The sequence below is a fragment of the Tachyglossus aculeatus genome, chromosome 4 (assembly GCF_015852505.1).
Source record: "Tachyglossus aculeatus isolate mTacAcu1 chromosome 4, mTacAcu1.pri, whole genome shotgun sequence".
Classification (NCBI taxonomy): Eukaryota; Metazoa; Chordata; class Mammalia; order Monotremata; family Tachyglossidae; genus Tachyglossus; species Tachyglossus aculeatus.
In genome coordinates this window covers 80,561,369-80,575,304 of record NC_052069.1, presented here as the reverse complement: position 1 = coordinate 80,575,304, position 13,936 = coordinate 80,561,369, and the positions used below count along the sequence as shown (strand labels likewise).

General features: G+C 42.5%; 1 protein-coding gene across 1 annotated transcript in view; it reads left to right on the top strand.

Moving 5' to 3' along the window:
• The window catches only part of BAALC (BAALC binder of MAP3K1 and KLF4), a 52,933-nt gene that overhangs the window by 29,914 nt on the left and 9,083 nt on the right, over positions 1-13,936 (top strand). The window contains exon 2 of the mRNA XM_038745335.1: positions 8,283-8,452. Within this exon, the coding sequence (XP_038601263.1) occupies positions 8,283-8,452 (170 nt within the window). The remainder of the gene's footprint in view (positions 1-8,282; positions 8,453-13,936) is intronic.

The following is a 13,936-nucleotide window of genomic DNA, read 5'->3' as shown; positions in this document are numbered from 1 at the left end:
CAACTCTGTTATATTGTACTCTCCCAAATGCTTAGTACAGTGCTCTGCACACAGTAAGCACTGTGAGCCCACTGTTGGGTAGGGACTGTCTCTATATGTTGCCAACTTGTACTTCCCAAGCGCTTAGTACAGTGCTCTGCACACAGTAAGCGCTCAATAAATACGATTGATTGATAATAAATACAATCAAATGAATGAATGCTCTGCACGCAATAAGTACTCAAAAATACGATTGATTGATTTATTGATGGAGTCATTCTATTAGCAAAATGAACAGCTGCTGCCTCTTCCTGGCCCTTTCAAGGATCACTGGGTGCTTGCCATTGCTCATCATCATCATCAATCATATTTATTGAGCACTTACTGTGTGCAGAGCACTGTACTAAGCGCTTGGGAAGTACAAATTGGCAACATATAGAGACAGTCCCTGCCCAACAGTGGGTCATCACTTTGCAGGACTTGCATAAAAATCATGCATAGCATCCCACAGCTAGTCTTCTGATAATAAGGAGAGAAGCCTCAGCCGGCATTGCTGGCTCACAGCTGAGCTCCAGGCAGAGCCAGTCCTAGAGGTAGCACAGGGACAAAAAAAATCTGACTCCAAGGCCTGAACCCCTCACAGATGGGAGAATCCTCCAACAGTCCAACCAATGGAAAAATGAGCGTTAGGTTTCAGCATGCAAACACTTCCAGAGGGGAAATTGGGATGTTGTACATCTTTTCTTTTTGCTTCTTGTCCAAAAAATGAATGGAGGGGACCATTCAATCTGTCACCAAATCCTGTCAGTTCAACCTTCATGACATTGCTAAATTCCTCCATTTCCTCTCCATCCAGGCAGCTACCGCATTGATCTAAGCCCTTATCCTATTTTATCTTGATTACTGCATCAGTCTCCTTTGTTGACTTCCCTGTCTACTGACTCTCCCCACTCCAGTCCACAATGCTGCTCAGATAATTTTTCTACAAAACTGTTCAGTCCACGTTTCCCCACTTCTCAAGAACCTCCAGTGGTTGCCCATCCATCTTGGCATCAAGCAGAAACTCCTTACAATCAACTTTAAAGCACTCACTCAGCTTGCCCCTCTGATTTCTTACTACAACCAGGCAGCATACTTCACTCATCTAAGAAGCAGCATGGCTCACTGGAAAGAGCATGGGCTTTAGAGTCAGAGGTCATGGGTTCAAATCCCAGCTCCGCCGATTGTCAGCTGTATGACTTTGGGCAAGTCACTTAACTTCTCTGTGCCTCAGTTACCTCATCTGTAAAATGGGGATTAAGAGTGTGAGCCCCACGTGGGACAACCTGATCACCTTGTAACCTTCCCAGCGCTTAGAACAGTGCTTTGCACACAGTAAGCACTTAATAAATGCATTATTATTATTATAATGCCAACCTACTCACTACACTTTGATCTCAACTATCTCACCACCAACTCCTCACTCACATCCTGCCTCCAGTCTGGAACTCCCTCCTTCTTCATATTTGACAATCACTCTCCCCATCTTTAAAGCCTGATTAAAAGCACATCTCCAAGAGGCCTTTCCCGACTAAGCCCTCATTTCCCCTTCTCCCACTTCCTCCTGCGTCACTCTTGCACTCGGATTTGTACCCTTTATTCACCCCACCTCACTTATGTATGTTCCGTTATTTATTCAAATTATCCTGTCTCCCCCTTTAGGCTGTAAATTTGTTGTGGGCAGGGAATGGAGTTGTTTCCAACTCCGTTATATTGTACTCTCACAAGAGCTTATTACAGTGCTCTTCACACAGTAAGTGATCAACAAATACTACTGATTGACCATTCTGCTTAACCACACGGCCACTGTGGTGATACTAAGTTCCAAACTCTTCCCCTAGAACCTGACTGTGGAAGGCAACCTTGCCTGCAGCTAAACAGTACTGGATGTGGTCACTTGGAATAATAATTATGGTATTTTCATTCTGGAAGGGAAATTAAGAAAACATCTGGCCCCCTTCCTTGCTACTGGCTAAGTAAATAACTAACCCACAGGGAAGCAGCATTGTGTAGTGGCTAGAACATGGTCCTGGGAGTTAGGAGGTCATGGCTTCTAGTCTTGGCTCCTCCACTTGTCTGCTGAGTGGCCTTGGACAAGTCACTTCACTTCTCTGTGCCTTAGTTACTTTATCTGTAAAATAATAATAATAATGTTGGTATTAAGCGTTTACTATGTGCCAAGCACTGTTCTAAGCACTAGGGGGGATATAAGGTCATCAAGGTTGTCCCACGTGGGGCTCACAGTCTTAATCCCCATTTTACAGATGAGGGAACTGAGGCACAGAGACGTTAAGTGACTTGCCTAAAGTCACAAAGCTGACAAGTGGCAGAGTCGGGATTAGAACCCCTGACCCCTGACTCTCAAGCCCGTGCTCGTGGGGATTAAGACTGTGAGCCCCATGCAGGGCAGGGACCGTGTCCAACCCAATTTGCTTTTATCTACCCCAGCTGTTAGTACAGTGCATGGCACATAGTGCACATTTAACAAATACCACAGTTATTATTGTCATTCTTTCCTAAATATTTCCTCCCTTGGTAGCCCACTTCAGGTAAGCAAGAAGTCCTTTGCTCCTGTCAATTTGGTACAAATAAACTCTTGGTACAAAACCATTGCCTGTCTTCAAAAATCTGTTCTGCCTTCTCATTTTAAAAGTTTCCTTTTTTTTTCTGAGCAATTACCTTGTTCCAAATTTGTGTTTCAGACATCCCTGAATCAGCTCTGAATTGATCATCTTTTTTATTCACAAGACATTTTCTAAAACTAATCTAAAAGGTTTTCTTTCTTTTAAGCCCATTTAGAAACATTATATAGTTAAGTGGCTTTCATTTTAGTAGGATTTGAAATTAAGTATAATTAATCAGCACTTCAAAGTTCAGTCTATATTTAGAGAGAATTTTAAGAAGCTCAATTTCTGCTGGAAAATTGAATCTTTTAGTGATAGTTTTATCACCAGAGACAATTTATTCTCCTTGAAAACTTCCATTCCTTACTGCAGAGACAGATAATAAGGAGCTGTTGCATGGTGTTTGTTTTTGAATTGCATTGCCCAACACTGCAGTCATTACTTTGCCCAAAGATACATTTTAAATAACATTTCTTCAGTCTTGGCTGCAGTAATTCAATAAATAAAAATAAAATTGAGATTCCACGATTTAGTACTCCATGTATCTAACACCCTGCTCCCAAATGAAGAAAGCACAGCACAGGTTGGCCATGACATTTTGGTGGTATTATTCTTCCAAACCCTTAGAACAGTGCTCTGCACATAATTACCACTTAATAAATATCAGTGATGTTGATGATGATTCTCGAAATTATGGCCACTGAGCAGGGCAGAGTGAAGTGCTTTTTTTCTTTAGGAAAAGCTAATAGACTCATCAAAGATATATTTCCCCTCAGTAGCTGTCTTGCAGTGAAAATGTGAGGCTCACATACTTGCATCCAATTCCATCAGTTGGAACTATGGCAGAACCTTTATAATTAATCAATCATATTTATTGAGAGCTTATAGTGTGCGAGCACTGTACTAGGTGCTTGGGAGAATTACAATAAAGCTGAGTTGGTAAATTTTTTCAATTATATTTATTGAGTGTTTATTGTGTCAAGAGCTCTGTACTAAGCACTTGGGAAAGTACAATACAACAAAGTTGGTGGACGTTTTCCCTGCCCACAGTGAGCCCACACTCTAGTAGGGGAGACAGACATTAAGATAAATAAATAAATAAATAATGGGTAGGTACACAAGTGCTGTGGGCCTGAGGGAAGGGTGAACAAAGGGGTGATCAAATCCAAGTGCAAGGGTGACAGAGAGGAGTGGGAGAAGAGGAAATGGAGGCCCAGTCAGGGAAGGCCTCTTGGAGGAGTTATGCCCTCAATAAGACTTTGAATGCGGGGAGAGGGATATTCTGTCAGATATGAAGAGGGAGGGTACTCCAAGCCAGAGGCAGGACGTGGGAGAGAGGCTGACAACAAGATAGACGAGATTGAGATACAGTGAGTTGGTTGACACTTGAAGAGTGAAGTGCACAGACTGGGCTGCAGTAGGAAAGCAGTGAGGCGAAGTAGAATGGGGCAAGGCGATTGAGTATAACCAACTGACCTTTGGGAAAACAGATTGTGTACCTCTTCTATCCATGTGACCAGGTAGGAACAAAGGAATCAATCAATCAATCAATCAATCAATCATATTTATTGAGTGCTTACTGTGTGCAGAGCACTGTACTAAGTGCTTGGGAAGTACAAGTTGGCAACATATAGAGACAGTCCCTACTCAACAGTGGGCTCACAGTCTAAAAGAGTGGGCTCACAGTCTAAAAGGAATGGCTTTTCTGTGTATTTCAGAATTCATCAAGACTATATGAAGCTTTTCAGGGGTCATGTTCTAAGCTCACTATTCTTACCCTGGCTCTGCCACTTGTCAGCTGTGTGACCTTGGGTAAGCCACTTAACTTCTCTGTGCTTTAGTTACCTCATCTGTAAAATGGGGATTAAAACTGTGAGCCCCACGTGGGACAATCTCGTCACCTCGCATCCCCCAGCACTTAGAACAGTGCTTTGCACATAGTAAGCACTTAATAAATGCCATTATTATTATTATTTCTGATTCTAACAGAAAAGATTGCATGGAAGCTCAAGGGAAAAGGAAAAGGAATCCAATAAGAAAGTGGAAACTGTGCCTTCCAAAATATTTCAGAGGGATTTTGACTTCTCATCCTCTGGTCTGTACAATTAGGTATGAGAATAACATCTAGGTCAAAATTGTTCTTGCTGCTCTGAGAGGAAGCTGCTGTCTCTAATAGTGGTGATTTTTAAACACATTAGGGAGGACATGTTGTTCTACAAATATTGAAGGGGAAGTACATCAGAGTCAGAGTCAACCTCAGCTTCACTCAGGGAACTGAGCTTCCCAGACCTCTTGTCAGGGAAAAGAGTAACAACCCATGTTTAACTTGTTTTTTTCTGAAAAGCGAAATGAGATTAAACCTGCTTTTAAATGCCTGTCCATCAGAGGCATAAACACACTAGTTGGCCCTGGTCAGTATTGACAATCTCCCTTTCTAGGTTAGCCATCTTCCAGATAAGGTATGTTTTGCCATCTTCCCCTCCTGTTCCCACCCTCCCTTAAACTTATGTCTTGGTGAGACCATATTTATTGAGCACTGACTGTGTGCAGAGCACTATACTAAGCACTTGGGAGAATACAATTCAACAATAAACAGACAGATTCCCTGCCCACAATGACCTTACGGTTTAGAAAAACCCCTTCCCATATGCTTACCCCTTCCCTTCACTCTGCTGGTCCCCCTAACTCCAAACTCATCCTACTTAGTTTTTTAAAAGCAATTTATCTGAGTCCTCCATCTTATTTCCCCCCAAAACCTTCAAGGGTGGTACACAGGTAAACTCCTGAGCAAATGTACTCAAAATTCAGTACCTGAAGACATTCCACAAGGCTGCCAGAGTGTGTTCTAGCCAGCTAGGGGGGTGGAGAGAGACAGAGAGGGAGAGAGGGAGAGAGAAGAGAGAGGAGAGAGAGGAGAGAGGAGAGAGGAGAGAGGAGAGAGGAGAGAGGAGAGAGGAGAGAGGGAGAGGGAGAGGGAGAGGGAGAGAGAGGGAGAGAGGGAGAGAGAGAGAGAGAGAGAGAGAGAGAGAGTTCCTTAATGTGAGGTGCTAATTGGCTTGAATTATCAATTGATTCTGTGAAATATAGGCCTCTGCTGTCTGGGATTAATAATTTTTAATGGTATTTATGAAGCACTTACTATGTGCCAAGTACTGTACTAAGCGCTGGGGTGGATATAGGATAATCAGGTCAGATACAGTCCTTGCCTCACAGAGGGCCCACAGCTAAGTAAAAGGAAGAACAGGTGTTAGATCCCCATTTTACAGCTGAAGAAAATGTGCCACAGAAAAATTAAGTGAGTTACCCAAAGCCACAAAGCAGGCAAGTGTCAGAGCCAGGATCAGAACCCAGGTACTTTGACTACTGAGCCTATGCTGTTTCCACTCAATCATGCCATTATCTCTGGTCCACACTGCTATCTCCAAGGTGTTGCTTGGAAGAAATAGGTCAATTTGTTGACCACAACAGTGCTGCCACAACACAGAAAACTGGGAGAAGACTCAGAGGGAATAAAGGAAGGAGAAAGACAACATTTGAGTCTCTTCCCCTCGGCTGGTGAGCTGGGTGGATGGGGAGAGGGGGATTAGAAGTGGGACAGGGGTGTATAGGTGGTGGACTATGAGCTCTTTGTGGACAGTGTTTTGCACACAGTAAGCACTCAATAAATATGATTGAATGAATGAGTGAATGAATGAATGGTGGACCTGTATATATGTATAAATGTTTGTACTTATTTATTACTCTATTTATTTATTTTACTTGTACCTATCTATTCTATTTTATTTTGTTAGTATGTTTGCTTTTGTTCTCTGTCTCCCCCTTCTAGACTGTGAGCCCACTGTTGGGTAGGGACTGTCTCTATATATTGCCAGCTTGTACTTCCCAAGCGCTTAGTACAGTGCTCTGCACACAGTAAGCACTCAATAAATACGATTGATTGATTGATTGACAAAGGGAAGAGAGGTTGAACTGTGGCTCCAGGGATGGCTTTGGCCCTCTGGAAGGAAGGGAGAGGGAGTTGAGAAGTGGAGAGTTGGGAAAGTGGGAAAGGGAGGGTTGTAGCTCTCAGGGTGGTTGAAGTGGGTGCTTCCTCTAGGCTGGGGTTCCTGCTCCCATTCAGTCATGCAGCCAGTGATTTTTATTGAACAGCTACTGAATGCAAAGCATCATTCTAAGCATGTGAAAAGGTACACCAAAAGGAAAACACACACTCCCTGCCCACAATCTCATGGGGAAAGAGAGGCAGAGTGGTGAAAGGAGGAGGAAAGACATGGGTAACATAGATAGAAGTGCTTGTTTTAGGTTGGATGCTCCTTTAGGGCAGGGAGTGCTTCAACCAACTCTGTTGTATTATATTCTCCCAAGCATAGTATGGTGTTTTGCACACAGTTAAGTACTCAGTAAATACCATTGACTGATTGCAAATATGTCCAGCGGGAACATCAGAATAAATAATCGAATATACTACTGAACAGCATGGCTCAGTGGAAAGAGCATGGGCTTGGGAGTCGGAGGTCATGGGTTAAAATCCTGACTGCCACTTTTCAGCTGTGTGACTTTGGGCTAGTCACTTAACTTCTCTGTGCCTCAGTTACCTCATCTGTAAAATGGGGATTAAGAGTGAGCCCCGTGTGGAACAACCTGATTACCTTGTATCCCCCCAGCGCTTAGAACAGTGCTTGGCACATAGTAAGCGCTTAACAAATACCATCATTATTATTATATATATAACTGCTGAGAATGGGTATACTTTTTAAGTCAGCTGTTGAGTTAATCTAGTTTAGGGTGTTGGGAATTAATTGGGGAAGTTTTCCTGGAGAAAGTGGGAAATGAGGGTGTCATTGTGTCCTAAGAATGGCCCTGCCAACCTGAATATGGATTACTTACTTGAAAATGCTTGAAGATCCTTTGGTGGAGGGTGCTTTAGTGCAAACAGATGTTCTTCTTCAGAATAAATCATTAGAAAGAGTTTGTTAGACATACTAAAGAGCAGGTATTACATTCAGCATCGTGATGGCTGGGCTTTTAAAGCAGATTTCCCAAATGCCTGGCTTTAGCCCAACAACCAGCCATATGGTTCCAGGTTTCGTCATTTGTAGTTCATTTAAATGAGGATTTAGTTCTTGTAACAAATCATAATCAATCATACTATTGAGCTCTTACTATGGACAGACACTGTACTAGGTGCCTGGCAGAGTACAAAATAACAGAGTTGGTAGACATGTTCTTTGCTGCCCAAAAGAAGCTTACAGTCCAGAGGGAACTTATAAACCAAGATAAACAGCCTATGTATAGACGTCTTTCCAAGTATCTAATGAATTGACAACTGAATATTTGCTTCCCAGCAAATAAAACTTAATAATAGAGCTTGGAACAAGTTCATATTGCAGCGTTCTGCATGGAGTAAGTGTTCAATGAATATTTTTGATTGATATAATAAAATTTGTACTTTTTCACTGTCTCTTATATGAAGCCCTCATAGCTCTTGACAAGTTGAACTGAGCCTCTTAACCTCAGGAGGGTAAATGATGGTAAAAGTTATAAACAGGGATGGTGGAGGGATGGGGGTGGATCTCAAGTGACACTTCACTGCAGGAAACATTTAACAGCTTTATTCTGTTCTCGACTTTCCTCACCCAGGCATTTTGGAAGATGGATTATCAACTCAGACCTGTGTCACCCTTCCCTCAGCTGCAAGCGGAATAATGAACACTGAGAAGAAAACTAGCTGTGGCACTCAATGTACCAAACCCCCAGTCCATGGCTCAGGAACTCTGACACAGAAACAGAATGGCTTTAGAAGTACGGAGGTAGGAATGTAATTATGTGACTAACTACAGTGCAAGGAGAATTACTTTTGAACATGTTCCGTCTTGGAGTCCAGTTCCGTTTGGTGCCCTGGAAACTACAAGGGGTGTTTAGATCAAAATGGCAAGGTATTTAATCAGCACCCTATTGAGACTCCTCTAGATTGTAAGCTCGTTATGGGCAGGGAATGTGCCTGTTAATTCCTTTGCATTGTACTCTCTCAAGTGCTTAATACAGTGTTCTGCACATAGTAAGCCTTCGAAAAATACCACTGATTGATGGATTGATCGATAGTACCAGTGTCTTGTGTGCTAGAACAGTTAGGTTTTATTCAGTCTGTGTTTTCATTGAATGAATTAAGCAATGATCTTGATATTTCTTTTCTTTTTTTATGGCAGTTGTTAAGTGCCTACTCTTTGCCAGCACTGTACTTGGCACTGGGGTAGATACAAGCTAATCAGGTTAGACACAGTCCATGTCCTACGTGGGGCTCACAGTCCTAATGCCCATTTTAGAAATGAGGGAACTGAGGCAAAGAGAAGTTAAAAGACTTTCTGACTCTCAGGCCCGTGCTCTATCCACTAAGCCATGCTGCTTCTTTTGGAGTCTTAATCACGGTTTTGTTTGTGGAAGCACATCTTCTGTTCTTAGCATTTTCTGCCTTGACCTATGTTTCTCAGAGCTCAGCAAGAACCTTTCCAAGAGGAAGTAGAGTTATCGATTCCATTTTGAAGACCTAGTCTGGGGAATAAGATGTAGCTTCTGGGCAAGAGATACACTAAGAAAATCAGCAGCTGAAGGACGAAAGTGTGTTATGAACAAGTGTTGCCTGTATCTGGAGTGCTAAACATCAGCTAAAAATCAGCCACAGGGCCCTGTCCCAACTCACTGAGGGTGGTAAATATGTGGTAGGACTAACAACAGCCAAGCATTCCAGAAAGAAGAGCACTTGTTAATAAAAATAATAATCAATAATTATGGCATTTGTTAAGTGCTTACTATGTGCCAGGCACTGTACTAAGCGCTGGGATGGATACAAGACAATGTCCCACATGGGGCTCACCGTCTCAATCTCCATTTTTACAGATGAGATCGCTGAGGCACAGAGAAGTGAAATGATTTGCTCAAGGTCACTCAGCAGACAAGTGGCGGAGCCAGAATTAGAACCCATGACCTTCTAACTCTCAGGCCCGTGCTCTAGCCACTACACCATGCTGCTTCCCTTGGTTTGTTATATGCAAAACCAGCCTGTTATGGATTTGATTTTTGGCCCTGAGCAAAGCAGAATTGCTTATGATGGACAGTTCATGAAGACAGGTGCTGGACACAACCTCCTTCCTTTTTCAGAGCGAACACTTTTTAAGTATCAAATTTGTGATTAGCTGGTCTTTGGTGCTGATAATTTTAGCAGTAGTGATTGTATTTATCAAACTGTTCTATGAGCTAAATACTGAAGTCAGCGTCGGAATAAATGCAAAATTGCCTTTCTTCATGTGTTTCAAAAACAAGAGTACTTGCTTTCATTAGCACCGTATATGCTCCCACTCCAAGGAATATTAATAAAGAGAAAGAAAAATCCCATCAGGTTTGAGACATTCGCTATGGGTGTTATCACTATCTAATGAGCATAGGAATGGAGTTAGCATGCTGAATTGTGAGTTAGTGATATTCACTCAGTCATATTTATTGAGAACTTACTGTGTGCAGGGCAGTGTACTAAGTGCTTGGAAAGTACAATTCAGCAACAAAGCGAGTCAATCCCTGCCCACAATGGGCTCACAGTCTAGAAAGGGGGAGACAGACATCAAAACAAGTAAACAGGCATGTGTGACCCTTGTGCAAGTCACTTCACTTTTCTGTGCCTCGGTTCCCCTGTTCTCCCTCCTACTTAGAGTGTAAGCCCCATGAGGGACTGTGTCAAACCTAATTAAGTTGACTCTATCCCTGCAATTTGAACAGCGTTTCACCCACAGCAAGCGCTTAACAAGTACCAGGAAAGAAATAATAATTAAAAAAAAAATAAACACCACTGATTGACTGATTCAGCTGTCTTTGAATTTCCAGACCAAAACTGGGTACCTAGTTTGCAACAACTTACTGCTCCCTCCATAATCTCTCTGCCAAAGATATTTGGTAAAGCTCTTATGTCATGTTTTCTCATGCTGTGGTCCCCAATTATACCCGGGCTGCCCACCTGCTCCTGTTTGTGGAAACAAAACAACCTAACCCCCGAATCCTCAGATTCCTACAGTTATTTGGAACACCGTCCAGGATTTCCTCACTTCCAAATTTCCAAGAAATTGTTTTTTAGCTATTTTCCACCCCCTCGGCCCCTTTCTCAACCCGGCACCTGATTTTCCTGGCTGAGATCGGCAGCGGGACAGGAGAGCGAGGGATCATCTTCAGAGATTTCAACTCACCAGGGGAGAGTCATGTTCTACTCTTTTGCTATTTCCCCTATCCACAACCTACTTTAATGTCTGTCTCCCCTTCTAGACGGTAAGCTCTTGTGGGCAGGAAACACGTCTACCAGCTCCATTGTACTGTACTTCCCCAAGAGCTTAGTAAAATGCTCTGCACACAGGAAGCACTCAATAAATACCGTTGATTGACAGATTAACAGAGAATTAGCCAAAGTATGAAGTCATGACCTTAGCTCCAACTCTTGCGGAAATTACTCCACCATCAAAGCCATATAAATTCAGAAAGCACCTGGATCTTCTGGCATTCCTGCAGAAATTTCCAAACGGGGGAGAACTTAATTAGTAGTAGTAGTAGTAATAATTACAATAATAGTTATAATAAATAGTATTTGTTAAGCACTTACCTTGTGCCAAGCATTATAGTAATTGCTGGGGTGGATACAAGATAATTAGGTCAAATACAGTCCCTGGCCCACGTGGGGTTCACAGTCTAAGTAGGAAGAGTAAGTTTTGAATCTCTGTTTTACAAACTGAGACACAGAGAAGTTAGGTGACTTGCCCAAGGTCACACAGCAGGTAAGTGGAGAGCCAGTGTTAGAACCAGGTCTTCTGACTCTCAGGCCCTTACTCTTTCCAAGCTGCTTCCTTGACACCTGGGGTATTGAAAAAGTATCCTAAGGCTTCAAAGGTTCTAGAATAAGCATCACTTCCAGAAAAATACTGGGACAGGTCTTCATTTCTGGCATACCATCTAGAATCTTTCTAGACAGAATACTGAAGAACATGGACAAACTTCTGAATCACAATGTGGCCTTCAATTAAAAGACAACACAGAAGAGACGAGTACTGTGCAGGTCAGAGAATGGAGAAGTGTAGGGAGAAACGCCAAGCAGTCTACATTGCACTTGGAGATCCTACAAAATCAATCAATGGTATTTATTGAGTGCTTCCTGAGTACAGAGCACTGAACTAAGCACTTGGGAGAGTAAAATATAACAGAGTTGGTTGACACGATCCCTGCCTACAAGTATTTGCCGCTATCAACAAACCAGGGTTTGAGCAATTAAGTGAATTTGGCTGCTCAGAGAAGTTCACCAAAACCCTGTAAACTCACTGTGGGCAGGGAATGTGCCTGTTATATTGTTGTGTTGTACTCTTCCAAGATCTTAGCACAGTGCTCTGCAAACAGTAAGTGCTCAATAAATATGATTGAGTGATTGAAAACCCTAAGGCTATTCCACAATAGCAGGGCTGGTACAATGCTGTTCGGCCTGACCCTTCACCAATAACATTGTTCTAATCCTGCCTCTGCCAATTGCTTGCTGTAACTTAGGCAAGTCACTTGATTTCTCTGTGCCTCAGTTTCCTCAACTGTAAAATAAGGATTCATTACCTGTTCTCCCTCCTACTTAGACTGGGAGGCCCACATGGGACAGGGACTGTGTCCGATCTAATTGACCTGTACGTACCCCAGCACTTAGAACAGTGAATGACACATAGTAAGCACTTAAGTGTGGCTTAGTGGAAAGAGCACAGGCTTGAGAGTCAAAGGTCACAGGTTCTAATCCTGACTTTGCCACTTATCAGCTTTGTGACTTTGGGCAAGTCACTTAACTTCTCTGTGCCTCAATTACCTCATCTGTAAAATGGCGATTAAGTCTGTGAGCCCCATGTGGGACAACCTGATTACCTTGTATCAAACCCAGCGCTTAGAACAGTGTTTGGGACATAGTAAGCTCTTATCAAATACCATCATTATTATTATTATTATTACAATTTAACAAATACCATAAAAAAATCTGAGTAAATAATGGTTCTGTAGAAGATCAATCTATTCACCCTTCTACATTCAGGGATGTGACAAGGAACCAAGAAGCTGATCAGATTGTGCTTTCAATCCACCAGGAAACTCTTCTGACTCAGTGTGTCATTGCATTATGGTTTGATTACTCCAATTTTCCAGCCCTGAAGGGTCCAGATTTCTTTCCAGTTCAAATACCTGTCAAACCAGTGTTTCACAGACCTACAGGTTCTGATTGGCCTGTTTGCCAGTACATGTGAGGTGGACGGGAATGGGAGGAGGCAGCGGAGGCAGATGTTGAATGGAGTGGGTGAGTGTCTCTTTCAGGTGATTAATTTTTCTCCTATTCCCCTTTCTCTTCATCCTCAATTTTTCTCTCTCTTATTTGTACCACAAACTCCCAGGAATTATTAACTTGGTTATTTCAAAGCTCAGTAAATATCCAGGAAGGAAGTCAAATCCTCTTATGAAGTCAAATCCTCTTATCTTGCCTCCTATCAAATGTTTACTGTGTCAATTGAACTTTCCATTTCTTCTGATCTTGTACCTTGGTGAACAAAGATAATAATAATGATAATAACAACATTAATCCACTAGGCCATGTTCTGCAGCTACTGCTGAGCCATGAATGTACAAGCATTTGAGAAGTGGTGTGGTGTAGTGGATAGAGCACAGGCCTGGGAATCAGAAGGACCTGGACTCTGTCTCCCCCTTTTAGACTGTGAGCCCACTGTTGGGTAGGGACTCTCTCTATATGTTGCCAACTTGTACTTCCCAAGCGCTTAGTACAGTACTCTGCACACAGTAAGCACTCAATAAATACGATTGATTGATTGATTGATTGATCCCAGCTCCACCACTTGTCTACTGTGTGATCTTGGGCAAGTCACTTCACTTCTCTGGGCCTCAGTTACCTCATCTGTAAAATGGTGATTAAAACCGTGAGCCCTGTGTGGGACAAGGACTGAGTCCAATCCAATTACCTTGTATCTACCTCAGCACTTAGTGCATTGCCTGGCACATAGTAAGTGCGTAACATATATCACAATTATAATTATTCCAGCAGCTGCAACTGAAGAACTAATATGGCTAATCTTCCTGATTAGCTAATGATAGTGATAGTACTTCCAGCTAGTATGTCCAAGTGCCTGATTTCCCAAGGACTCAGTGCTAGTCTCTAGGGCTCCAGGACACTGCACAATGTTGAATGATTCCAGTCATCATTCTGCCTCTTAAATGGCAGGAACCATTCAGTTGGAGCT